The sequence below is a fragment of the Mesoplodon densirostris genome, chromosome 6, assembly GCF_025265405.1.
Source record: "Mesoplodon densirostris isolate mMesDen1 chromosome 6, mMesDen1 primary haplotype, whole genome shotgun sequence".
In the NCBI taxonomy this organism is placed as follows: domain Eukaryota; kingdom Metazoa; phylum Chordata; class Mammalia; order Artiodactyla; family Ziphiidae; genus Mesoplodon; species Mesoplodon densirostris.
This window is the reverse complement of record NC_082666.1, coordinates 124,431,516-124,459,309: the sequence shown is the minus strand read 5'-3', so window position 1 is coordinate 124,459,309 and position 27,794 is coordinate 124,431,516. Positions and strand designations below refer to the sequence as shown.

Sequence of the window (27,794 nt, the reverse complement as noted above, 5' to 3'; positions counted from 1 at the left end):
AAGCACCCCAATGTTCACAGCAACATTATTTACAATAGCTAAGATATGGAAACAATTTAAATGTCCATCGACGGATGAATGGGTAAAGAAGATGTGGTACATATATACAATGAAATATTACTCAGACATAAAAATGAATGAAATAATGCCATTTGCAGCAACATGGATGGGCCTAGAGATTGTCATACTTCATACTGAGTGAAGTAAGTCAGAAAGAGAAAGACAAATACCGTATGATATCACTTATATGTGGAATCTAAAATATGACACAAATGAACTTATTTACAAAATAGAAACAGATTCACAGACATAGAAAACAAGTTTATGGTTACCAAAAGGGAAAGGGGGTGGGGGAGGGATAAATTAGGAATTTGGGATTAGCGGGTACACACTACTGTGTATAAAACAGATAACCAACAAGGACCTACTATATAGCACAGGGAACTATATGCAACATCTTGTAATAATGTATAATGGAAAAGAATCTGAAACAGAATATATATGTATGTATAAATGAATCACTTTGCTGTACACCTGAAACCTTGTAAATCAGCTATACTTCAAAAAAAAAAAAAAGCCTTGTTTCACATAAGTAGGACATCACCAGGGTCTCACCAACCACGGCATTTATTGCTAATATATACATCTCCACCATGAGATCCCTGGACATAACATTTTGAGCACATTTCCTGCTATTTGTAAGATTACATTCCCAGGAATATTGGTGACTTGATGGGTGACTAAAACACACTCTTTTTCATCAGAGGCAGTTAGGGGAGTTGTTCGGGGCACAGACTACAGTCAAAGTGCCTGGAGTGGAATCTAGCTCCGCCACTTACAGGCTGCTTGACCTTGGACATATTGCTTAGTTCTTCCGTCTCAATAAAGTGGGAATAATAGCAGTACCTACCTCATAGGGCTATTGTCAAGGTTGAATGAGTTGATATATGAAAAGCACTTGGAATTGCCTAGCACAGCGTATATATTATGAAGTGTTTTTTTCTCACCTCTTCCTCCCCCCTCCCCTCCCCTCCTCCTTCCTCCTCCTTCTCCAATTATTATTATTATCATCATCCTTATGATATAATTACTGGGTTTTTTTTCCTGTAAAACGGAGCCTTGGAACCTCACATTGTAGCTGCCTGCCAGGGCAGGTCAGAAGGCGCAGTCACTGCAAATGACCAAGACGTTTGTGACTCAGCTGTGGTTTGCTGGCTGCACAGTGGGGAGAGCTGAGCCTTGGCAAACTATTCTCCTGTATGAGGTCTGACCCTCAGGGGTTGAGGCTGAGCTCGTAAACAATAAACACAAGCGTGTTCGTGAATGTCACCTCAGAGCTGTGTCCCCCAGACAGTGGGGGGTAGGACGGCGTACGCATAAACTGACCATGTGCCTTGGTTCAGACTATTTTTGGAATTTCCCTGATGCTTCTGCCATCACCACCTCAACCTGAAGGTAATTACCCCCCTAACATTTTGGTGAAATCTCCTTTTTTACACGTCATCAGTTATGCTTAGGTTTACACTAGGTTTACAGTTATCTGTGCCCAAGCCCACTTCTCAGCCTGGACTGAAACCCCCTGCGGCCGGCGGGGTCCTCTCACTCACCTCTGTATCCCGACCTTTGCGCAGTGTCAGTGCTCCAGAAATGCTGCCTTCCTTACTGAGTTGCATTGAACTTGACTTTGGGAAGTGCCTTCAGCACTCCCAGAACCCTCTTCTGAATCAGGCAATCTGTGTCCTTTACGGGTGGATGTGACTCCAGGAAAACACAGAAAGTAATTCTAAGCTAAGTTCGGTGAATGAACCGAGCAATGCCAATTCCGTCCTAGGAATAAATTTACAAGGCTGGTTTTCTTGTGCGGCTCATAAGCCAGGTCTAGCTGCCATTCCGCTAGAAGCGTTCCAAAAATACCTTGAGCAGGGTCTTTAGAACAAGCGGGTGGAGTCCCCAAGACCGAGGCTGCTCTGGATCCAGCGGGTGTTCCTGCGTGGGGCTGTAATGCTCAGATTGGCCACTAGAGGGAGACGCGTTCCAGACCCCATAGGAGCCTCGCAACTGCTCCAAGAACTTTATAAAGCCCGGCGGCCAGAGCAGCTGCAGTTCACAGCTCAGACAGTACCTCGCAGAGCCGCTGGTGCCTCCACAGAACACCTCCCGAGCGCTGCCCAAGGCTGACCGAGGCGGGGCACCAAGACAGGGACTCCCACTTGGGCACAAGGTTGAGTCTGGCCTCCTGACCTGATCCTCCTGGAGAAGTGACCCCCGAGACCCTGGGCACGGTGCAGCCTCTTTCTATGACTCCATCTGGATTTGGCTGGCAGTGGGAACGAGCTCTGAGGGGCCGCCTGGGTCTCGGGGGGGTGGCGGCAGCCAGCTCTCCAGCCACCATGGCAAATGCCAGGAACTGAGGGGACGGTCGCTGCAGCCCACTGGGGGCCCTCAGGTGAGTCTTGGTGCTGACTCTGTCCTAGCACCTGGGCATAGCTTCCTAAAGGCAGCCAGGGGTCACAGGGCGCTGGGTTTGAGCATCCCCAGGACGTGGAGCGTGGAGGTGCTAGTGCTGGGTGGGAAAGTCCTAGCTGTCAGCCTGAGGGATCTGCTGGGCCCTCATCCAGCTGCCTGGGCTGGTGGGTGTGAGCCTGCATTTGGGAGCCAGAGGAAGCGATTGCTTTAGTGGCAACTCTGCCAGGCTCATGGCACAGCTCCAGAGCCTATTCAGGGAGCAGATAGGACAGGTGACAGTCCCTTTACGTGTGTGTGCGTGCCCGCAGGTGTGTCCAGTGGTGGAGCGTATGAAGGCAGAGCTTATTTATAAACCATCTGTGCCTTTCCAGCTCTGGGTTATGATTTAGGTGAACTAAGTACCGTTAGAGGAGGAAAGGGCTTAAAACCGACTCAGCGATTCTGTCTCCAGAGAGGGCCACATTCAGGGTGATCTCTATTTAGTTTTGATGAGTTACGGGCCCTGTAGAGTTAGATGCTGGAACCCAGCAAGGCTGGGGCCACCCCCTCAGCAGGAAGAATTGATTGTGTCCTGCTGCTGCCCAGAGGGGTACTTGGAGCACCAGGCTCCAGCTCTCAGCTCTGGTCTGCATTCGTGATTGCCTTTCGCAAAGGGATCCAGATGGCATTGTTTCTGGGACTGGCTAGGCAGGAGGGTGGCCTCAGGAGACCAGGGACCCCTGTACCTGGCTGCTTGGCAGGATCAGAAGATGCTGAGGGGCTGTTGGTTCTCACCAGACTCCACCACTGACTCCCTGCATGCCCCTGTCCATACAGCCCTCCCACATGCCCTGCCCCACACGAGGCTCACTGGGACCAAGTGGCTAGCAGATGTGTTCTTCCTGTCACAGAGGTGATGGCCTGAGGCTGAACGAGCTCAGCTGATTGGGCCAAGTTCCCCAGGGACAAGAAGTGGAGCCGGGATGGGACCCCGTGTCCTCTGAGCCCGCACTCCCCACAGGTCCCTTTGGTGTCTCCACCCTGCCCGTGTTTCTGTGGCTCTGGTCCTCTCCCTTCCAGCTCTCTTGGCTCCAGGTCACCTAACCTGGCCCTCTTCACTGCATCACTTTGGGCCCGAAAGGGGGCCACCAAAAGGGACTGCCACATGCTTCCCGGACAGAGCAACTTCGCGCTAAGCCAGTGCCCTGGGTGGGAAGCCTCACCCTCTCTGACATCCATCGGTTCTTCCCCTCTGAGCCTCGGTTGGCTTATCTTTAGAATGGGAATATGACAGACCGATGCCACCTGCCTCCCTCACAGGGCTCCTGGGAAGCAGAGAGGTCCCAAAGGCAAAGGGTCTGAACTGCGGGGGCTGCACGCACACGGGTGCGGGGCTGGGAGGTATTGCTGTGTCGTCACTGCACTTGGCAATTAGTTGCACAGGCTTGGCCCAAAGGCTATAAGACCAACGCTGGGAAGGTCCAAATTCCTGACCCCCATTCCCCAAGAAAGAAAAGCAGCCCCAGATAAAACCTGGGGCAGACAGAACATTCTTAGGTTTCATTCCCAAGTAGCAAACATTAGCAGCGCCGGCTGAGCACTGCCAATCTCATGGCGCGGCATCTGGCCTCCAGCTCAGCCCCTTTCCCAGCAGGCTCCCCAGGGCTCCACCAGCTGAGGGGTCCGGAGGGGCAGGGGAGGGGCCGCCCTACAGACACACTCCAGATAATGCGCTGCGCATTCCAGCTCTGATCCAGGAGCTGATGGGCAGAGAGGGAAGCTGGTCCAAGCCCGGCTCCACACCTCCACCCCTGGTTCTCGGAGACCCCACGGGCTCTGGACGGCAGCTGATGTTGTCTTTGGCAGAGAGAGGGTTCTCTCTCTCAGAGGAGACACCAGCCTCCTGCTTTGCAGCTCCCCAGGACTGAGACCAGAGGGCGGGGCGCCGCGCGAGCGCTTGTGAAACGAGGGAGGGTCCCCTGTAGCTTAGCAGCAGTGGAGCTGCCCAGGGCCGCACCTAGAGGCCCTCCCTGGGTGGAGGACTTAGATAGAGGGCCAGCATCAGGGGACTCGCACACTGGACACAACTGCAGCCCGGAGAAGCGGGGCTGGGAGCCGTCTCTCCAGGAATCCCGGAGGGCAGGGAAGAGAGATGCTGGCAGGGCTGCGGGCTCCCCTCCACCCTTCCCTCCCACTGGCTGGAGGAAAGGCCCACAGGGCCTGGAACACCCTGAGTGTGTGTGTGCCTGCGTGTGTGTGTGTGCATGCATGACCATGTGTGCGAGGCAGACGGCATCTCATTACTTGAAGTCAAGAACAGAAGCCCCAGCCATCCCTTCCGGGCCAGCGGAAGGACAGGTGGATGGCAACGGGTCAGCTCTGGCCTCCTCTCAGCCCTGAGGTCAGAGGTCTCTGGAGAGAAAAGTCAGGCTGTGAAAATAGGGGATTTGTGTTTGCTGTGCCCGGCAAGGGGGTCTGGCCATTGTCCCTATTTATTGGAACAGGGTGGGTGCCTCCTTTCCCTTCAGCCAGTGGCCACTGTCCCCCCACTGCCACCTGCCAGGCCCTGTCCCCTTCTCACAGCGGTAGACGCCTGGCTAGGCTCTCTGGGCCTCAGGGCTGAGTTAGCTTCACGCTGGGCCTGGGACCCACCCATCCTCCCCGGGGGGGGGCTTTTATCTTCCAAAGAATTCACTTTTTAAAAGCGAATTTTGGGGTTCAATATCCAGATAGTCAAAGAGCATCAGAACGGAAAGTCAACATAAATCAATGGCTGGAACTGAGCAGAAAGTGGAGAGTCATTTGCAACATCACCGAGTGTATATGTGGGAAAAGGATACTGAGTATTTCATGTAAATAAATACTTTGTGATCTGGCTCCGCAAATGATTTCTTCTTATTACGCAAAGAATGCAAACGTATCGTAGAAACCCCAGAAAATCCAGCAAACAAAAATAAGCACAATTCCCCACAATCCCAAACAGAGTCCTGTAATACATGCCTCACCCAGGGAAACCCAGAACATCTCTGAATATCATCTTTCCCATCACGTACTTGGGACATGTGTAGATATTACAAAATGGGATCACATTGTGCACAGTTGTGCAAACGGGGCTGGTTCCTTTCAAATAGCATACACAGCATTTCCCCATGTTGATGGGACATCCTTGAACTTCCATGGGGTCCCCCCCAAGCCCCAGCAATCCAGCCTCAGGAGGCCATCGGACACCAGGGCCCTCCCCAGTCTAAGGCTGCCCTAAGACCTTAGTGTCCAGGGGACCTCACTGAGGCCACCTGCCCCTTGGGCTCCTATGGGGGTAAATCCCTGCTCTGGTCCCCTGATCCCAGCCCATGTGACCATGCCAGCCCAGCCAGGTTTGGGAGCAGTTGTGGTCTTACCTGTGTTGGCTGGTGGTCTCTGTACCCCATTTTATGTCTAGTTTCCCTCCATTTCCAACACAGAGCAGGAGCCCAGGGCTTCCTGGTGTGCCCAGGGCTCCAGAATCTTGGAAACTCCTCTGCTTGGGTCAAGAGGGTTGGCTTCTCCCAGCCCCACCCAGCATGGCCCTCGGTGCCCCCCAGCGCAGGGCTCCAGCCCCACCAAGACCTATGAAAGGGAGGGGACGGATCCCATGGTCAGAAAGGTCCAAAGGGCCTTGGCCTCCCCAAGCCAAGGAAGTGGAGGAGGGGGAATTGGGGTCCTAAGGATCCAGTGGCTGATGCCTGCTGATGAGGGAGTTTCCCAGTGCTCAGGCTCAGGGTCACCACTCATTTGTGTCTCCACCTACAGCTGATGTTCTTTCTCTCCCCCCTGCGTCCTGCCTGCCTCTCCTGCTGCTGCTGCAGGACGCGATGGAGAACAAAGCCATGTACCTGCACGCCACCGTGAGCGACCGCGACTCTGGCTCCATCTTTGAGGAGCCCTTTGATGGCAGGAGCCTGTCCAAGCTGAACCTGTGTGAGGACGGTGAGTGCCTCTGGCTCGGTCTTAGGCGCAAGATCAGCCCTGCCCCCTCCACCCGATCCTGGCATTGCCCCAGGGTGCTGGTGACCCCCCCTCCCACTCACACACACAATACTGCATAGGTTGAAATGCGTGCTCGGAAGGGTCTTTTCTGTGTGTTTTCTCATTCATGCATCTCAACACACCTGTGTGACCAGCAAGATGAGACGCATTTTACACATGAGCTAGCGGAAACTGAGAAAAGCATTAAGCATCACACAGCTCGTCGGTCATAGAGGGGCCCCAGCACTGAGTCTCCTGACATCTAGGGCAATCCTTTTGCCTCTCTGCCATCCTCTCCTCTGGGTGAGGCTGGGGTCACGCAAAAGGCAACTGAACAAAGAAGCCCAGACACTCTCGGGTGACGAACCTCCAGTGCACTTCCTAAAGCATTTGCAAGGAGGGAACGCACCTCTCCAGGTGCTCATCCTCCCCTGGGCCTGAGGCCTCAGGTCATGGCACAGGAAGGGGCCCCATCCTAGTGACCCAGACCACGCTGCATCTTTGGGGGCTGGTCATTTGCTAAAACTCTGGAGATTCAACGGATGCGGTTTCCTCTAGAGGAGCTCAGAGCACCTTGCTAACGGCCAACTCCTGTGCATCCAGCACAGAGCTCGATACTTGTAAGTAGGCTTAATAAATGCTTATTGCCTGAAAGAATACACTCCTCCATGCAGTGAGTATAGGAGATGAGAGCTTCATCCCCACTTCAAAGATGAGTAGAAGGAAACTCACAGGAGAGTTTTGTAAAAACTTATGGTCAATGAGATGGAAACAGGCTGTCTTAGGGTTCTCCAGAGAAGCAGAAGCATGAGGATGTCTACACACACAAAGAGACTGATTATGAGGAATTGACTCACGTGGTTATGGAGGCTGAGAAGTCCCACGATCTGCTGTCTGTAGAGTGGAGACCCAGGGAAGCTGGTGGTATAGTTCAGTCCGAGTCAGAAGGCCTGAGAACCAGAGAAGCCAATGGTGTAGATCACTGTCTGAGGGCCGGAAAGGATGAGCTGATATGTCCCAGCTCCAGCAGTCAGGCAGGAAGCAAAAAGTGAATTCCCCCACCTTCTGTGCTACTCAGGCCCTCAACTGATTAGATGAGACCCACCCACATTGGGGAGTACAATCTGCTCTACTGATTCCACCAATTTAAAAGCTAATCTCATCTGGAACAGCCTCATGGACACCCAGAAATGATGTTTAATCTGGTTACCCTATGGCCAACCAAGTTGACATATAAAATTAACCATCCCAGATGCCTTTATTCAACCTTCTTCTCAAGCACCATGTTTCATTGTGCTCCACTCTGCCAACTGCCTTTGTCTTGAAATTACTCAAAATTAGAAATGACTCCCCCTCATTCAACCCCATCTTTCCTCCCATGAGGTACTGAGTGTAGGAAGGGAAGTTGGGTGGCTCAGAAAGGCAGGGGTTAGGGATTGTCTCAGGAGGGAGAGGAGACAGGAGATTTGGGCTCGTCACCTGCCCTAGTAAGCTACCCACCATCAGAGCCCTTCCTCTGAATTCCAGCCCACAACCACATTTTGAGGACCCACAATGTGTCAAGCTATGGGTTAGGTGCCAGAGATGCTCCAGAGAGAAATGAAACCATCCTTGCCCTCCAAGAGCTTCTGACCCCAGTGGGAGGGACTGGCATGGGGACAATTACCCACCATGTAAAGGAGGTAAAAATATGTGTGATTATTAAAGTCAAGCAGGGCGAAGCCTTTCTGGTAAAGGCCTTAAAGACTGAATACAATTTTGTAAAAGAGGTAGTTGGGGAAAGGTATTACCAGCTGAGTTGCACCAGGCAGGCCAGTGTTTCTGTTAAGTTAATGACACCTGGGAAGAGAGGAAGCCCCCCCCCCTCCCCCCCAGGGAGCTGGATCACTACCAGTGCTCAGCTTTTCCCCATCAGTACATCAGCAAAGCCAAGCTGGCCTTCACATCGTTCATCCAGCCTCTCTCCCCACTGGCCCATCAGTGAAGAGGCCTGATTTGGCAGGAAAGAACTGGGGTACAGCTCAGGGAGGTAACTGCAGGACCACCAGGGCCATCCTGGGGTGCCAGTGGGGAAGGGAATGGCAGGGGGACCCCAGGGGTGGGGAGAGGCCTGGGGAGTGTCATTGGACCATGGTTCCCCCTTCTCTTGACCTCATCTTACCTCCCCTTTTCTGAACCTGAGATTTTAAAAAAGGCCATTTGGACCAGAAGGACTGAAAAATAACAGTAACCCCAGCCATGGGGAGATCTGGTCAGAGGGCAGTTTTAGAACCAGGCCAGCAAGTGTCCCAGGGGTCACCTGAGCTGCAGCACCCCCATGAAGTGTGGACAGCAGAGGTCGGAAGATGTAGGCTGGATGCTGACTCTTCCCTCCCCTGTCCCCAGCCCCCCTGGGGCATGTGACCTGATGGACACGTCCCCTCTCTGGGTCTCAGTGTCTCCATCTCAGTGCTCCACAGGGGCAGAGGGGGTGTCTCTGAGCTCCCATCCAGTCCTAAAATTCTGGGCACAGAAACAGACTTGGATGTTGTACTTGCAGTGTGGTCCTTTTAAAACCTAAGTTGGAGCAAAGCCCAGCAAAGGCTTCCACGTTGAAGGGAATAAAAACCCAGGCACTGACCGTGGCCAAGGAGCCTCTGGCCCTCACAGTGGACCTGCTGGCACGCTCTACCCGACACACACTGCCCCCGGACCCTCCAGGCGTCCCCCTCACCTCCTTCTGGTCTTTGCTCAAATCTCACCTCTGTGTCAGGGCTTCCTGTCCTCCCCTGCGCACCCATTTCCCTGCTTCTCTTTTTCCTTTTTCACCTAGTCCTAGTCTCCTCAACACACTCTATCATTTTCTTATTTATCATGTTTATCCTTTACCCTCTATTCCTCATGGGAAGAACATAGGCTGGACCAGGGCAGGCATCTCTGTTTTGTTGATCAGTGTCTCCCAGCCTGATGCACAGCAGGTGCTCACAAATATCAATATTTGTTGAATGACTGAATGAACAGACTAACGGCTGAGCAAACACAGGGGTCCTTGAAATCTAAAGGTGGCAGAACAAATAAATTCTAAACCTGATTTCCACATCGTCTGGGTCTCCTCCACACTTCATTCCTGGACGCCAGACATGGGGCCGGGGGTGGAGGGGCGGCCGTGAAGACCCCGGAAAGACTGCAGTGTTGAGATGAAATCACCACCTAAAGGCTCCTAGGTCTCTGGTTTGATTTTTTTTCCCCCTTCCCTTTCATTTCTAAGAGGAAAATGGTGAGCTCCGACTTGGGGAAATTCAAGCCAGATTTGACCTGTTTCCCCGGCACTTTGCTGCTTTGATCCTCACCTCTGCGGAGTCACAGGAGAGGGAGGAAGTGGGGGGGGCTGGTAGGGGCGGAGGGACGTTGATGGGAAAACAGAGGTGGACGGAGGTGGGGACCCTGCCAGCCGCCCCCACCCCCGACTCCAGGCCTTGAGTAAATGAAAGCAGTGTCGTCTGCTAGGCCTTGTAGGGGCTCCAAGTCCCTCCCAGGATTTCCCCCTTGAAAGCGGGGAGATGGGAGGCGAGGGGGTGCCTCCTCTTGGCCCCGGGGATCTTGGGATCAGGCGGGGAGCAAAGCTGCAAAACTGCAGCCTAGATACTGAGGTATGACTCAGGCGTTAACGCAGGTGGGACTTTAAAGACAGGGTGTGAACGCGGCGTTCTTTACAGGTCCCTGGCCCCATCCCTTCCCCTCTGTTCACGCACCAGGTGAGGAGGAAGCTGAGGGGCCGGTAGGCGCCGCCATGACAGGCCACCTTGCCCCTCTCCCCCATGGTGCCACCCACATCCTTCCAGGCTCTCTCTCTCACCCCTGCTCCACGGTGACACCTTCGGGACCTCTCCATCCTCTGCACCCCGTGGCCGGGCCACCTCTCAGGACCCCGCCGCCTCCTTCCTGTGTCTGAGCCCCGCTGTGGATGGGAAGACGCGCTCCCCACCTGCCGGCCTCCAGCGGGGCAAGAGCATGGGCTCCACCTGTGTGGCTGGAATTTGTGGGTGGGCTCACGGCAGAACGCGACCTCCAAGGTCTTCCAGCCAAGCCCCCGCTGACCTCAGGGCCCACCTACACCTCCCTTGGAGCAGAAACCCACACAGGGGCTGTCTGGGCCCGCGACCCCTCCTCACCCCCCTCCTCTGTGCCCCCCCTTCCCCTTCCCCTTCCCCTCCCCTCCCTGGTCCTGCCTTTCTCTTCCTGCCGCCGACAGCTGAAGCCTCTCCAGTCTGGCGCCCACAGGCGGAGGGCTGGGCGTGGGTGGTGTTCAGCCGGGCCTGGCTCCTCCACGGCCCTCTCTCCAAGGGCCAGAGAGAGGTGTTAGTGTCAGAAAAATATTGCAGTCACGCTCACCCCGTGGCCTCGGGCCCTGCACCGCGCTCCCAGCATCATCCATCGGCCGCAAATGGGAGGCTCGCAGAGGTAATGAGTTACACATGCTCCTGGCCGCGCCCAACGCCTGCAAGCCAGGCCGCTTGCTGAGTTTAGGGCCCGAGCTCCCCACTCCTGCGTCCCTGCCCCATAAAATTAAGTTATTCTCCTAAGGGAGCCCCCACATCTACTTTCTCATCCATCACATCTCCCTGGTTCATCTGGCGTAGCTGAGGGCTGCCGGGCAGCTGCCCAAGGGTGGGAGTGGATTTCCTGGGAGGGTCTGGCTGGGGCCTCACAGAGGGTCCAGCCCTCTACAGGTTGGAGAATCCGGCACTGGAGCAGGAGAATAGCAGAGATGTTAACTCATGCGGTGCCGTGGTGCACTCAGCTGCCCCAGCTCACTGGGGGCTGGTGGCCAGGAAGGATCCTGGATTTCTTGGGCCCCAGGGACTGTCCCTCCACAAGAAGGGGGACAGCCCAGGGAGGTACCAAGATGTTGAACTTTGGCAGGTCTGGGCTCGGCACGGGGTGTCTTCTGTTGCCCCTCCATTCCCACCCGCTGCCACACGCCGCTCTCCGCCTTGTGGGGAGCCGCCCTGGCAGGACGGGGAGGATGGAAGATGGGAGGTTGCGTGTTTATCCTCAGCTCCTGCCCTATGGGGTCACCTTGGGCCCCTGTGTCCTTCCACCCGAGGTCACAGCCCCTGGTAAGCCACCCTCTCCACTCGGGCTTTCTCCTTCTAGGCTCCAGTAACTGCTCCCCTCCTGGGCTTTGTAACCGAGGTGGTTACAGTCCAAGGATACCACTCTGGCCCTTGTCGGCATCTTACACCCTGGCCACACCTTTGCATATATTCCCTTTATTAAGTTCTATGACATTTCCTAATTTAAGTGGGCCCTCTGTTTCACTGGGGCCCTGACCCTCTCATCCTCAGTGTTCCCATCTGCAAAATGGGAATAATGTTATTCAACTCACAGGACCCGTGGGGGAATCACATGATAGAACCCAAGTAGAGCACCTTGGACACAGTGCACCCTCGAGACACACTTATTTCATCTCCCTGCCCTTTGGGGAGTCCCCTGCACATGTTGGGGAACTGGAGAAGGACAGGGCGAGACAGGGAGGTCAGGGAGAGTTGCTGCCACGCAGGGTCTCCCAGGAAGCACCCACGCCACTTCTCAGAGACCCCTGGCCTGGACAGTGTTTGTTTCTTAATTTATTAATTAATTTTTGGCTGCGTTGGGTCTTCGTTGCTGCGTGCAGGCTTCCTCTAGTTGCGGTGAGCAGGGGCTGCTCTTCATTGTGGTGCGTGGGCTTCTCATTGCGGTGGCTTCTCTTGCTGCGGAGCACGGGCTCCAAGCGCACGGGCTTCAGTAGTTGTGGCACACGGGCTTCAGTAGTCGTGGCTAGCGGGCTCTAGAGCGCAGGCTCAGTACTTGTGGCACACGGGCTTAGTTGCTCCGCAGCATGTGGGATCTTCCCGGACCAGGGCTCGAACCCGTGTCCCCTGCATTGGCAGGCGGATTCCTAACCACTGTGCCACCAGGGAAGCCCCTGGATGGTGTTTTAAGGCTGGTTCCTCCTTCTGCTAAAGAAGGCAGAGTTTTGGTTAGTGGGCTTCCTTGTGAAGACTAGAGGAAACCAAGCAAGTTCTTTTAGTCCTAATCTCCAAAGAGTACAATAGGATCTGTAAGAAATATTCTGGGTCCCGAGGGCACCTGGCTCGGTGGCAGGTGTGGGTCTGTCCACCCCTGGACCCCCATCAGAGACAGTGGGTCCCTGAGGTTGGCTACCAGAAGAGTCGAGGGGTGCATTGCATTGTTACTGGTGGAGGGTGGCGTTTGGTGCAGACTACAGACAGCCTCACTCACCCCGGGCACCTGAGTCCACACAGGGAACTGGGACCTCCTTCATCCAAAGAGGACAGGGTTTTACGGTGCTGCTGGTGAGTGCAGCAATAAAAGGTCTTGGTTCCTGCCCTCAAGGGGCTTCAAGTCCCCAGAAGACACAGACCCCGCATTATAATGTGATTCATTTTCAAATGGAAGTGCCCTTTAGAGGGGAGAGTTCCGCAGTCTGCCTTGGGAAGGAAGGAAGTCCTCCTGAAAAGTCAGGAGCGTGGAGGCATGTCCTTCCCTTCCCGGCCGTGCTCCGCTCTGTGGATGCAGTGCAGTTGCAGCGTTAGGTTTAACCAGGGTCAGAGCGCTGCCCAGTGAGTGAGAGGACGCCAGAGAGGGACGAGAGAGGGGAGGCTGTGGGAGAGAGTGGATAGCGTAAATCATGGAACGCAAGTCGGACAAGAAGGGAAGGCTGGATGGGAGACGGGAAGGGTGGTGGAAAGACAGTGGGGTCCATGGTTAGGAGGTCCTGGTGAGGTCAGGGAATGCCGAGTTGGCGTTCTGGACGGAGGGCACCAGGAAAACCTGAGAGGTAGCTCTCACCTGGGACGTGTGAAATTGGGATTAAGAAAGGGCCTTGATGATTGGTAGAGCCAATCAAAATGTCATGTGAGCCACATGTGCAATGTTAAATGTTCTAGTAGCCACACAAAACGGGAGAGACACAGACGAACTGAATTTAAATACAGGGTTATATTTGATTTAATCCAGTATATCCAAAATAGTATCCATTTGATTTGTGATCACTGTAAAAGTGATGGAGATATTTATACATTTTTACTCGGGCTGAGCCTTCAAAATCTGGTGTGTATTTTGCATTCCGAGCCCGTCTCATTTTTGCCCACATTTCGAGTGCATCAGGGAGGACGTGCCATTAGGAGAGGGAAGGTAAGGAAGAGTCAGAACTGGAGATTGAGAGAGAATGACAGTGAGCGCGGAGATGGGGAGGAGAGCAGGTGTCCCTTAGCGCAAGGAGAAGTGTACAGTCGTGTGATGTGAGAGCTGGGATTTTTATGGAGAAGAGAGAGAAGGTTCTGGAAGTAACGAGGAGCAAAGAAAGCCACCTACGGCACCCTTAGGTCAGTTGCATGAATATGGGAGAGAGAAATCCATACTTGAGAAGACAAGGGAAGCAGGGTTCAGTTAGAAGAAGAAAGAAAAGGAAATGTTCGATCAGAGGTTGGGGAAATCAAGGTTTTTTGGTTGACTGGCTGGGACATCTTGGGCCACAGTGAGAAGGTTTCAGCAGATGGGGAGGGAGATGTCAAAGGAGAAGAAACAAGGCTGTCTGGGGATTATGGTGGGTGATGGGGAGCCCTGGGGCTTCTGTGGGGCTGAGAGAAGTCAGGATGGAGGACTCAGTGAGGTTGGGGTGCTGGTCTCAGGGCAGAACTACTGGCAAGCCTGAGTGTTGGTGATAGGGGTCTTGCCAGGAGCACACAGCCCTAGGGTACCAGTGCCCCCTTCCCAACCATGGTGTGTGGGCCAGGGGAGGGGGGCCTTGTCCTGGAGCTCCAGGAGCTCTGGAGATCATTTTGGCTCTTGTGGGGGCAGGGAGATCGGGGGAGGCCAAGGGAGGTGGTGGGAAGGGGTCAGGGGTCCTGTAGCAGTGATGATACGATGTGATACATACAAGCGATCATGATACAATGGTTCCCCTTGATGGAGCACCAGGCTGTGCTCAGGGCTTCAATACATTGTCTCCAAAGCACAGGGAGCTCAGCTCGGTGCTCTGTGATGACCTAGATGGGTGGGATGGTGGGGGGCAGGGATGGGAGGGAGGTCCAAGAGGGAGGGGATATATGTATACATATGGCTGATTCACTTCGTGGTACAGCAGAAACTAACACAACATTGTAAAGCAATTATACTCCAATAAAAAAAATAATGAAGGTAAATTTAAAAAACACCTCAGGACATATTATTATTCCCAGTTTGTCGATGAGAAGGTAACATCTCAGGTGACGCAAATTGCCCAAGGTCCCCCATGTAGTCAGAGGCAGAGCCTGGATTCAAACCCACATCTGCCTGGTCCTTAAGCCCCGCCCCTCAGCGTAGCTCACCCTGTTCACTGCGGTTCCAGGACTCGGAGACCCTGGCCTTTCAGGAGCTAGGCTGCTGGTGGTGAGGGGCTGAGAGTGGATTCTTGGCGTTTCAGGTTTCAGAGGTGGAGACATCCTGGGCAATGACAAAGCTAGGACGGGGCCGTGGGAATAAATGGCTCTGTTGCAGGAGAGAGATGGAGCGAATTATTCTAAGAGGAAATAGATATAAACCCAAATAGGTTTGGACAAGAGCACAAGGACAGGGTCTTACATGGCTTCAGAGGAAGCCTGGGACACTATCTTCTACAGACATTAGGTCAGAGAAAGGCCCCTCTCTCCCCAGCATCCTCCCCCTTCCCCCCACCATCTCCTGCGGCTTCTGGGCTGGAGTCTAAACGGCATATGCAGAGTTCAGCAGTAGGTTTCGGAAGATATAAACATGGCCATGAAGAGGGAGCCCAGCAGGGTAGGACTGGCCGGGACCCTGCCCTGCAGATGCAGATGCTGGTTAACCTAAGGCCCAGCCACAGAGCCGATGGGGGCCCGTGATGGTTCCAGCCTTCCGCACGGTGCCCTGAAGCCCACCTGCTCCCTGGTACCTCCCTACCTCCTGCTCTCTGGCTTGAGATTGAGTTCAAGTCAAGATAACCCAAGATGTTCATAGCGGGCGGAAGAAGCCATGTGTTTAGGACGTCCTGGTAAGAGAGGGGGCTGCAGGGAGGGGCTGGCTGCTGGCCTCGTCTCCTGACACGCCGCGTGGGTGAGTTTCTCCAACTGATGGAGGAGGGACTAGGAAGATAAAATGTACCAGAGACCCGAAGGCGGCAGATGGCAGCCATCAGGTTGTGAGGGGCAGATTGAAAAGTGTTAAGAGGGCAGGGGAGACTGGGACAAGTGTCCTGTCTGAAGCTCGCAGGAACCGTTTGGTTTATGGCGCTCGGCTCTCCCTGCATGTTGATTCATAGAACACTATTCACTCTTAACAGTGTCTCTGTTTGAAAATGATCTCATAGTTTGTGCACGGGTAACAGTGAGCTTGATCTTGTCCCTTTGCCCGGCAAGTTCTATCTGGGCATCTTGGTTCTCTGGTCCCATTCTGACCTCAGTATATTATGTAGGAATTCCTTTCTTCCCTCTGGAGCTATGATGATCTCCCAACCCTGACCTAAGGACATCTATTAAAATGTAAATATGACATCTTAAGTATTCTAAGCATTTCCAATGTGTCCAGGGGGAGCTGCCTTTCACATGTAGATTTATGGGGATTGGGGGCCGGGGTCGGGGGGGGGGGTGTCCCTGGATGCTGACAGACTGAAGGTGAAAAGGGCATTGTCTTGCCAGTGGGTGGAAATAAGAAAAGCCTGCCTACCTCGGGACGCCCAGGGCAGCCCCAGGACCCTCAGCTTGTTGGGTGTGTCCTTTCCCTGCCCTCTGAGAAAGGCCCTCCTGCTAAAGTGTTCTGTTTGTGACCAGGAATATAAAAATGGTTGTTCTAGCTACTCTATTTCTAGGTAAGTTTTCAAAGCCCCAAAGTTCTTTGTATCTAGTTTAGGTCCTAGGAGATCATGAACCTCTCTTGGAGGGGCAAAACTCCATCACCAAAGGAAACAGCACAAGTCCTGGATACAAAGGTGAACTGAGTGGTGGAGAGGAGGATGTTTCCTATCCCAAGGCTCCAAGATATCAAAGTATCAAATACAGAAACTAGAACACATGGTTATTACCAAAGCCTAAACAATGGCTTGGAAGGCCCAGTAAATGTGTGTTCAGTTTATTAGTCTCACTTATCTACAAACAGCCAACTGATGTTAATTGAGTATCTGCTATATGCCAGGACCTGTGGGATCCAGAGATGAATCACAGACCCTGTTCTCTGGGAGCTGACCCTCGACAAATGTGATTGATGGGTGCAATTCCGTTCTCATTATTAACTATCCCATTATTGGCCATGATTTCCCAGTGAAGCTCGATACCTGACAACGGTTGGTTCTAGGCCTTAGCAGGTGACAGAGGTTCGGTGGGTCTGAGGACCATCATCTTTGCTCAGATCTGCTGAACTCCCACCTGTGGCTCAGCCTGCACTGCTTCCTGTGCAGAGGCCAGAGCTGGAGGCTTCTGAGCCTGGAGGCTTCAGGGACAGTCCCAGCTCCCTCCCGTACAGGTGGCATGGGCTGAGACTTTAGCCTTCCTGTCTTCAAAACCAAACAGCCAGGTGGCCCTTCCAACTCAGTTGGTGGTGGGATTTGGGGGAGTGAGACGGGGTGGGGCGGAGGGTATTAAACCTATCCCTTCCTGCCCCGAGGATAAACCAATTCATCAAACCAAGGTGGACCAAGGCGTGGGCGGGAGGTTGGTCTAGCAGCCTGGAAAGAGTAATGATTTAAACGTGGAAATAGCTGAGCCCTGGCCTCCACATTGCTAATACATTTTCAGATGACTTATTTCCTCTGACAAGGCGCCAGGAGAGGAACTGGGAATCTTTCTGGAAGGGATCCAGAGCCACTCTATTGGAGGAGGGTCTTTGGCCCCGATTTAGGCCAAACCCTGAGCCCACTGTTGTTTTGAGTCTGTCTGCATTGAGACAGCATTTCTTCCCATCCACGCACTGCCCGTGTTGGGTGAGAGTATGGGCATCTTCCCCCAGCCCCAGGACCTGCTGCTTCTTCCAGGGACTCCCTGGCCTCTCCCCTCCTCCTGGGTTGCAGTGACCAGCCAGCTCACCTTGACTGACCTCTAACCCCTCCCACCTGGCTCTCTCTCTTCATCCGTCAGCCCCAGCTGCAAAATTACATGCACACCAGCCAGGGTCCCTTCCCACTGCTGATAAATAAGCACACAAGCCCCTGATTGTTCTCAAGAATTTTTATGCAGAGTAACTTGAGAAATAGATAGGGATGGAAAAAATAACAAGTATTGCAGGGAAGTTACAAAATATCTCTAGAAGTACTTGGAGAAACTGTCCTAGGTCATCATAACATCTAGATTGAATTAGCTCCCCCATCCCTCCCTCTCCTCTTCTTAGAAATGGGATCCCATAGGATCATGCAGAGGACTGTAGTCTCCTTTGTCTGGCGCCCTCACTGGGCTGTCTGCCTTGAAGACTCAGGTGTGTGGTCCAACAGGGCAGAGGTGATTGGTGCTCACCCCACCCCGGTTGGTGGTTTGGGACCCTCTTAGACTCACCTCAGATGAAACTGCTCTGTAATGTCCCTGCCTTACACCCTCCTCTTCCCTTGATTGAGGAAAAGTAAACAGAGATCTCCATGAAAGCCAGAAAGTGGTGGCAACTTCAAACACAGAGGTTATTTGGGGCTGCCTATTACAATGAACAAAGTGAGGGATGAGTAACCAGAGTGAGGAGGATGAAGTCACCTTGGGAGGGCTTAACAAGATCCTTGCATGGGATGAGCGCCAAGGTCCCTCCCGGCCATAAACCCTTATCTCCACCTGCTGTGTATGAGCTGTGGGACCAAAGAGCACAACAACGACCAATTTTGGCCGAGTGTTTGTTGTTGGTAAAACTCAATTAGGTGACAATTGAATCCTTTCATCCTGTTTTATTATTTATTTATTTTTATTTGTTTTTAAGGTTGTTTAGACCCAGGTTCTTTGGAAAGAAGTAAATACCCACTTTTATCAGATGCAATGTGTGAGTATTTTTTCAAATGGAAGGAAAATAAATTCAAACAGATAACTCCCCAAGTGCCTTCAAATTATGGTTAAGAAATTGAAAACTCAGTTTTGCAAAGAAAGGCTAAATTGATGCAAGGGCTGACTCAGAATGCTTTCTCCTGTCTCCCAGCCAATATGTGCCAGAGGCAGGCTTTGGATCTGTCTACACAGAGCCCCAAAACCATGCTTGTCCCCCTGTGAGAGTGTCAGGGACCCTCACCTGCCTAATATAGTACAGGGAAACAAAGACCCAGAGGTTCTGAGGCTCCTGCTAACATTGGGGACCATCTCACGACTCATCCTCAGCTCAGCTGCCTGGGACCAAGTGGGTTTCAGATAAACTTTCCTTTTCTGTTCGTTAATCCTTGCTCCCAAGCACTTCACCACCCTCAGGAAGCAGTATTTTAGCAAAAGCTCTTTAGGGGGTACTCTTGTTCTCACGATTAAAAGGAACTCGTCACAATTTTAACCTCTGGGAATAATACAATAGTTTGAGGCAACCTCCTTTTGTGTGTGTCCTATTAAAGAGAAATCAAAGTTCAAAAAAATTAAACGAAGCTCTGATAATAGAAAGACTTTAATTGATTTTCCAAAAATGTGTCTTCACATTGTTTGGATATGACAAATGCCTTACTCCAGAACTGGGTACCTCGATGCCATAGATGCATGATTTCATCATTGAATCAGAACAAGAATGTCCAGGGTTGTGGCTTAGGCCTCTGGATGGCATCAAGAGCACCACACGTGATCATGATGCCCAGCTAGGATTAAGTGCCAATTCAGTTCCAATGAATTGCTCCCACAGTTCACCTGTGTGGGCACTAAGTGGCTATTCCAAGTCATGGGTGAATAAGGAAAGCCAAGATGTTGTTTATTTTTTCAGACCAAAATTTTGCTCAAAAATTTGTTTTTCAGCCAACAAAAATGTGTCAACTATTTGCATACGACAACTGTAAGAACCAGCCTTTGCACCAAAAATAAATGACTTACACGTGTCTTTTGTTCTTTTTATACATTTATTTATTTATTTAATTTTTGGCTGCCTTGGGTTTTTGTTGCTGTGTGCAGGCTTTCTCTAGTTGTGGCGAGCGGGGACTGCTCTTTGTTAAGGTGCGCGGCTTCTCACTGCGGTGGCTTCTCTTGTTGCGGAGCGTGGGCTTTAGGTGCGCGGGCTTCAGTAGTTGTGGCACGTGGACTCAGTAGTTGTGGCACCCGGGCTTAGTTGCTCCGCGGCATGTGAGATCTTCCCGGACCAGGGCTCGAACCTGTGTCCCCTGCACTGACAGGTGGATTCTTAACCACTTCGCCACCAGGGAAGTCGCACATATCTTTGTTCTTGCAAAGAACCTTATTGCAGTTCTGCTGTGTGCTGGTTGATGCGTAGGGAAATGGATGAGTCTCAGAGGACCTTTAGACAAGCAGGGCAGGGAGAGATGGAAATCGACAATTGTGAATAATGAGGTTAGTATGAGAGATGAGGGCAAGGTTCTGATGTGGTTATTTCAATGGCACTTAATCCTTAACATTTTACCTTCTAGATTATTCTTAATCTTGAACATCTAAAAGGTTTGGTTTTGCTTCTCTATAAGTGACTTCTTCTATGGAGAGCATCAACTTTTTCTCCACAACTTGCATTGAACTGTGATTTAATTACTTTTACTAAAGTCAGTGATTCTCAGAATGTGACTATATACGATAGTGGTATTCAAGGTGACATATGGGTGTGAATTTGTTATTTTAATAGTTAGATATTTATTTTAAAGGAATAAGTACCATTTATTTATTCCATTAGTAATAATGGAATAGGAAGATACTAATTTTCCACTTATGAGGATGATATAAGATTTCCTTCTTACATAAATTTGAGTTAAAAAAAAAGTGGAATGAGAAAGAAAATAATAGCCCAGGGATACTCAGCTACAGGAAAATTGTTCAGCTACATGGAGATGGGTGTTTAGAGATGGGGAAACCACCCATCGGACTGCTTCTAGCCATTCATCACCAAGCACGGTTCCACACAACATCTCCCAGCCTGGCCTTCGGAACCCAGTCTGCAAGTCACTTTGTACTTATTTTTTAGTTCCTATTTGCCGTTTTAGAGTCACTGTCCTCTCCAAGCCTCTTGAGCCTCCTTCTCTTGGCTTCCTGATCGTCTGAGATGTCACCTGCCTTTCTGGAGGCCACTGCAAGATGAAAACCCTTTCCCTTGATTCTCCCAGATCTTGCAAGAGTTTTTGTTTTGTTTTCTTGGTGCCATTCTCTCCCTCGATCTGGTTTTGTGTGTGACCACATCTGCAAGCAACGACTATGTTTAATAACTAACAGCTTGGTCTGGTACTTTCCTCAGAACAGTTCTCACACGGAGGAAGCAAGTTTTCTTCTTCAAGTCACAGTTTTCAAATTTCTAATAGCTATAAATCAGACGATAAAGCTGGAGAGAAAGATAACGGATTTCAGCCCATCTACAAAAGCCTGTCCTTCAAAGCCCTGCTGAGTTGCTGCCTCTTCAAGGCAGACCCTGAGATGACCTGCAACACAGAAGGACTCACTGCCTCTGCAGTGCCAGGCTGTGTTTGTGCCATATCGCCCCTCTACATCTGCTTCATTCACACCTGTGTGATAGTTATCAGTTTATATGTCTTCTTTCCCTCGGGTGTGAGCATCTGAAAGGCAGTGATTGTATCTTCATCTCTCATTCAACAGATATTTTCTGAGTGCCTGCTGTGTGCCAGACAGTGGTTTAGGAACTGGAAAGTTGGACGTGAATGACACTGACAAAATCTCTCCCTCACACAGCTTGTTATCTTTGTATTTCCCAATGTCTACATAGTGTATTAGTTATCTACTGCTGCGTAACAAATGACCCCAAACCTTAGCAGCGTAAAACAACAAAAATTGTTATCTCACTCCGTTTCTGAGGAGGCCATGGGTGTGCAAGGAAATCCAAGATTTTGTTTATTTTTTCAGATACAAAATTATGCTCAGAAAATATGGATATACATATAGTCCAATCTGACAGAAATCTGGGAGCAGCTTAGCTGGGTTGTTCTGGCTCAGGGTCTCTCATGAGACTGTTGCCAAGATCTCAGCCAGGGTGTAGTCATCTGAAGGCTTGATTTGGCTGGAGCACCTGCTTCCAGACTCATTCACGTGGCTGTTGGCTGAAGGCCTCTATTCCTTACCATGTAGACTCTCCATAGTGTATTCATGACATAGTGGCTGGCTTCCCCCGAAATGAATATTTCAAGAGAGAGAAAGAGTAAGCAAGAAGGAAGCTGCAGTGTCTTTTATCTCATCTCAGAAGTGACCCACCATCACTTCTGCCATATTCTACTGGTCACACAAGCCAATCCTGGTACAATGCAGAAGGAGACTATGCAAGGGGATGGGATCATCTGGGGCCATCTTGAAGGCTGGTTACCACAGTAGGGCTACCACAGTAGGACAGTGGGTGTTCAATAAAAGTCTGTTAGAGTTTTTACCCCAACAATCCATAAGTCAAAGCCTTTACTGAGACTTCCCTGGTGGTCCAGTGGTTAAGAATCTGCCCTCCACTGCAGGGGACGTGGGTTCAATCCCTGGTTGGGGAACTAAGATCCCACATGCCTCAGGGCAACTGAGCCTGTGCACTCTAGAGACCACACCACAACTAGAGAGGAGCCTGAGTGCTGCAACAAAGATCCCTCAACTAAGACACAATGCAGCCAAATAAATAAATATATTTTTTAAAACCCTTTACTTTTTTTTAACAGACTAACTTTTAGAGCAGTTTTAGGTTTACAACAAAATTAAGTGGAAATTACAGAAAGTTTCCATGTACCTCCTGCCCCACACGTGCACAGCTTCCCTTATAATCAACATCCCCACCAGGGAGGTGCATTTGTTACAACTGATGAACCTACACTGACATGTCATTATCATGCAAAGTCCATAGTTTACGTTAGGGTTCACTCTTGGTGTTGAGCACTGTATGGGCTTAGACAAATGTATAATGACATGTATCCATCATTGCAGTATCATACAGAGGAGTTTTACTGCCCTGAAAGTCTTCCGTGCGCCACCTGTTCTTCCCTCCCCACTCCCAACCCCTGGCAACCACTGATCTTATTACTGTCCCCATAGTTTTGCCTTTTCCAGAATGTCATAAATCTGGAATCATACAGTTAGTAGCTTTTTCAGATTGGTGTCTTTTACTTACTAATTGGCACTTAAGCTTCCTCCATGTCTTTTCATGGCTTGATGGCTCATTTCTTTTACTTTTTTTAAAAAATAAATGAGCATACTGTTTTTACTGATTACATTGTTTTGGAGTGTTTTCAATCTTCCACCAAGCTTAAATAATTTGAATGGTCTACTCAGCTAACATGCTGCTGCTATGTTATATTAAAAAGTCAATAAATGTGTTTTGGGCAGACTTAGTAACTTGTCTTTCCCCTAAATTGTCTTCTTTCCCGTACAATCATATTCTCTAGCCATCGTGCCAGAAACATTCAGTGAAGTTCCGCTTGTGGAATGGAAGTTCACTGAATGTTTCTGGAAAATCTCTATTTGAAACCCTTTTTATGTTCTATCTAGAATGGATTTTGTGTAATGCGCAAGTAATTGAGTCTTGCTAAAAGGACTGAGCTCTCTCAGAGGAAGGTCTATGTTGTGTGTGTAAGTTGGTGAAGGGACCTGTCACCAGGGGTGCTTGCTATTAGACAGAAGCCTCAGGTAGAGGAGAAGGGAACTACTCTTTTTTGATGGGGAAAAAATAGAACTATATCATTGCAGTTCGCCCCACTCTTACAATGAGTTGGCAATACACATGCAAGCAATAGGGCAAGAAGCAAGTTAACAGTCTTCTTGGCTGTGACTTTCCTCCCCCATTCTGCCAAATATTGATAGTTAGTACAGACTTGACAATAAAGGGATGATGCTCTAATTAGTGGGAGTAAAGGAAAAGTAGCCCTTGCTCTTGTGACTGATTGGTTTAGGAAAATGTTTTCATTCCTAGAGGAAGGAAGGGGTCCTGATTGCTTTGTTTTCCTTCCCAAGGTGAAAACTTTCAAACTGAATGACCATTATCACTAAGCTAGCACTTTATAAATCGTAAGTAGCCTCACTAGTCAATCCGTGAATGTCTGTTGTTTGCACTTAATCCTTTACTGTATTAATGTTCAGCTTACTAAACAGACTGCCTCAAGCTCAGGCAAAGTATTAATATAATGTCTTGTTGTGTCTCAGTAAAAAAGTTACATGCAGAAAGTTATAGCAACATCTTTTTGAGAGAACGATTTCTTTGTGTAATGAACAAGAAATAGAACATTTCAGTGAAACTGGAACAGTTAACAGCATATGGTTGAACTTAATTACACCTTCAAGGGAAATAAGAAGAGGGTCAAACAAAGGCAACAAATGAAGAAGCCCAAGATGGATTGGGGATAAACATAAGGACAATAGCATTTCAGCCTGGGTACCTTCTGACCCCTCCCAGTAGCTAGGCTGCCATCATTATGTCAAGAAAAGCAAGGATGAGGAGAGCTGGAACAACCATGCAATAAAGATACTAATATTTGGGCTTCCCTGGTGGCGCAGTGGTTGAGAGTCTGCCTGCCGATGCAGGGGACACAGGTTCGTGCCCCGGTCCGGGAAGATCCCACATGCTGCGGAGCGGCTGGGCCCGTGAGCCACGGCCGCTGAGCCTGCGCGTCCGGAGCCTGTGCTCCACAACGGGAGAGGCCGCAAGAGTGAGAGGCCCGCGTACCACCCCCCAAAAAAGATACTAATATTTGTATAATACACTATGCTATGCCTACCGCTTTGACTCTCGAGGGGAAAAAAACTTTTCTCTAGGAGTTGCAACCCACCAGCCAGCGGCTCTCATGAGAAAAAAAAAAAAAAAAAAGACAAAAAGCTACAAGAAGCTTGCATATTTAGGAGCAAAACAGGTTATAGATCCTACTGTGTGGAAAGAGATAGAAAATTCTGGAAAAGAAGCTTTAGGCTGAGTTAGAAAGATGTGCAAGTCTTTGTGGAAAATCAGGTTAAGTCTAGAAAATTCGCTAACATTTAAGTGTTGATGAGAATGGTAACTGCATTTGTATTTCTCGACAACTTGTTCCAAATCGTACCCGATGTTTTACAGAAATATTATGTAATAGTCCTACTTAGCTGTTTTAACAACAGCATTTTCCATAAAATGGAGTAAAAACTTGGGAAAATGTTCCTCACTGAACAATACCTCTGGAGAACCAGGGCACCAGCGTGGTCACCGCCATTTCCCTTGTGGTCACCAAACCTCCTGAAGGCCGTGCAGGTGGCAGTGTTACCTGAGAGGTGATAAGGAGCCCCCGAAGCACCTCAAACGTTTTCTGACTCTCAATTATTTCATCATCTGCTGTCAGCCTTTTCCAGTTCCCACCCATGCCTCCATGCGTGATGTTCTGCAGTTGGCAATACTCTCCCTTGCAGGGGGTGGAGAATGAGCATAATAGGGACATGCATACTTTGAAAAAAAAAATGCCCTCCATAGATTCTTTTTTTAAAATTAATTAATTAATTAATCAATTAATTATTTTGGCTGTATTGGGTCTTCATTGCTGTGCGTGGGCTTTCTCTAGTTGCGGCGAGTGGGGGCTACTCTTCGTTGCGGCGCACGGGCTTCTCATTGCGGTGTCTTCTCTTGCTGTGGAGCACGGGCTCTAGGCTCATGCGGGCTCAGTAGTTGTGGCGCATGGGCTTCGTTGCTCCGCGACATGGGGGATCTTCCCGGACCAGGGCTTGAACCCGTCTCCCCTGCATTGGCAGGCGGATTCTTAACCACTGTGCCACCAGAGAAGTCCCCCCTCCATAGATTCTTACCTGCCATGCTGGGGGTCACGGTGGAATGGCATCCCTTCCTCTCCATTGTCAGCTGACAGAGCTGGTGGAGGTTGGTGAGCTTGCTGGCCTCTGCACCGGCCATCTGAAGGCTGTCTCGAAGGAGAAGTCCAGTGGAAAGAGGACAGAGAGTCAGGACACCTAGGTCCTCACCCAGGGTTTGTCACTAACATTTGACGTCCTTCATCTGTAAACAGAAGGGGTTGTACTAGACAATCTGTAAGTTCCATTCGAACTCTGATATTTTGCTGTTCCATTTTGGCCAGAACCTGGTGAGCCTTGTGTCGTTTCACAGGAGGAAGTTAGGTACTATGTTTTCCTGTAAATCTTAACCTGAGGTTGTAAACTGGTGGTTGGATCTGGCATGTAAATGTGTTTTGTTTTGTTTACGCTTCCTAGTGGTTTTTTTGGTTTTTTTTGTTTTTCTAATTAGTTGTCAACACTTAAAAAAAGGGCGATTTCTCCAAATCACTTCTGACTTGTCTTGAAGCCAGAAGTGGTTTTGAGAAGTGAGTTTTGGATCTGCCAATGCCCGGCCCTTCTTCCTGCATGGCAACCTCTTCCGGACTGGGCATGCACTGTTGGGTTCCCCAGGCCCACCTGGCCCACATCCCTTCCAGGCCACTGTTAGAAGCTGGAGTTTGCAACCTCATTCTAAAATTCTCTCCATCTTCTCCTGATCACATGGGACAATAACACTTTATAAAGGACACATATTCCAGCCTATTTGAGCTTTCTCTGTGGCTTAGACTGGCTCTAGGAGGTGGGTTTGCGTGGCCTCGTGAGCTGTGGGCATGCCTGTCTGGCTAGTTCATGAGCACAGAGGGTGAGAGGAGAGATAGAAGCAGAAAAGCTTCTCACGATTCAGAAAAGCTTCCCACCATTCCAGCTGCATTACAGATGTGCAGAAGTTGTGTGAGAGGTTCCATGTGAACATCTGCATGCATCAGGGAGAGACGAGACCAAAAGAGAAAAAGGGCTTTGGGGCTTTTCAAATGTCTTTTTTCCTCTTCTCCTTACCCTTATTGTCTAGGTCCATGCCACAAAGGACGGGCGGGTGGCTGCTGCACCCAGCTGGGCTCCCTGTCGGCCCTGAAGCACGCAGTCCTTGGGCTCTACCTGCTGGTCTTCCTGATTCTCGTGGGCATCTTCATCTTAGCAGGTAAGAGCATCCTTTCCCATCCTGGCCTTTAAGGAGGTGAGCAAGAAGTGAGAGCGGATGGGAAAACTGGGGAGCTGGAGCTCTTCCTTCCCATAGTCAGGAACTCAGACACTGCTTTCCTCACCATGGAAACCACAAAGGAGGAAGCTGGCTGGTCTTTCCAACCAGGCATAAGTCTGAGCAGCATTGCCTGCTTTGTGTGGGGGTGAGGAGCTGGCAGGGGCTCTATGAGCATGGGAAACCTCTTGAGTCCAGGAGTAGAGACGTAGCTGCTCCAGGTGGCTTCTGCCTTGTCCTGACTCATAGTCTGATGCTGTGCATTACACTGGGCCTCCCTAGAGCTCTGCACTATGGTTCATACTGAGCAGGCTGGGCCCCCTGTCCTGGGATGTGATGAAAATAGTTATGAGACACTTTGTTGCTGAGGCTAATCAGGGTCATGGTAAACCTGCTGCCCCTTTGTGATGACTGGGGGTGGGATGAGTTTGCCCCAGCTCAGTTGGGCTCTTCTCCCCAGTTTCTGTCCGTAGATCAGGCTAGTGACAGGCTGGACTTTGGACCATGTCCTCTAGCCCAGAAGCAGAGCTCATGGACCCAGGAGGGGATCAGATGGAAGATCCTATGCTTTGATCAGCCCAGCTCACACACAGGTCAGACCACCGTGATGAAGATGGTGGAGCAGATAGGGACAGAGACCGTGGTGGTCTCTCCTGACTCCCACCCAGAGGGAGAGAGGCTCAATTCCCACCTACCTCGATGGAGGTATATAAGGCTTGACAAAGTGAGGCCAAGGGATCAGCATCACTCATCTTACATGAGTGCCTACTTGGTGCCTGGTTCCACGCTAGGATTGGAGACACTGCTAAATGAGACCCAGGGGATCCCCTCCTGAAGCTTCCAGTCTAGGGGAGGAGGTGGGAGCACAGAGGTGGAGCCCTGTCTCAAGGCAGAATGTGACAGGGACTATGATGGGGCCTTTGATGTTGACACACAAGTGCTGTGGTGACCCAGAGGAGATGCACACAGAGCAAGTGTGGGTGTTGCATGGAGGGGCCAGGGTGGAGTACGGGGAATGTAGTCAGAGAAAGGCTGCTGGCCAGACAGAGCTGACTTGGAGTGCAGAGGGTGGGGTCCTTGACTTAACTCTTAATTCCTGCCCTTAACTCTAGTAATATGGAGGTTAAGCCCTTGAGGATGACCCCTCACTAGAAATCTCCGGTCTCGTGTCACTTTCTGTCAAGTGAGACTAGTCACTTGGGCCCGGTGATGGGATATTCAATGCTGCCTTTGCCCTCAGATTCCCACACTCAGGG

The 27,794-nt window shown here is 50.6% G+C and overlaps 1 protein-coding gene across 2 annotated transcripts in view; it reads left to right on the top strand.

Moving 5' to 3' along the window:
- The first annotated feature begins 6,296 nt into the window (after positions 1 to 6,296).
- Positions 6,297 to 27,794, top strand: part of SCARA5 (scavenger receptor class A member 5) — a 115,037-nt gene continuing 93,539 nt past the window's right edge. The window contains exons 1-2 of one of the 2 annotated variants that reach the window (XM_060102069.1): positions 6,297 to 6,411; positions 26,353 to 26,481. In XM_060102069.1, coding sequence (XP_059958052.1) covers positions 6,297 to 6,411; positions 26,353 to 26,481 — 244 coding nt within the window. The remainder of the gene's footprint in view (positions 6,412 to 26,352; positions 26,482 to 27,794) is intronic. The other variant, XM_060102070.1, reaches the window with a different exon arrangement.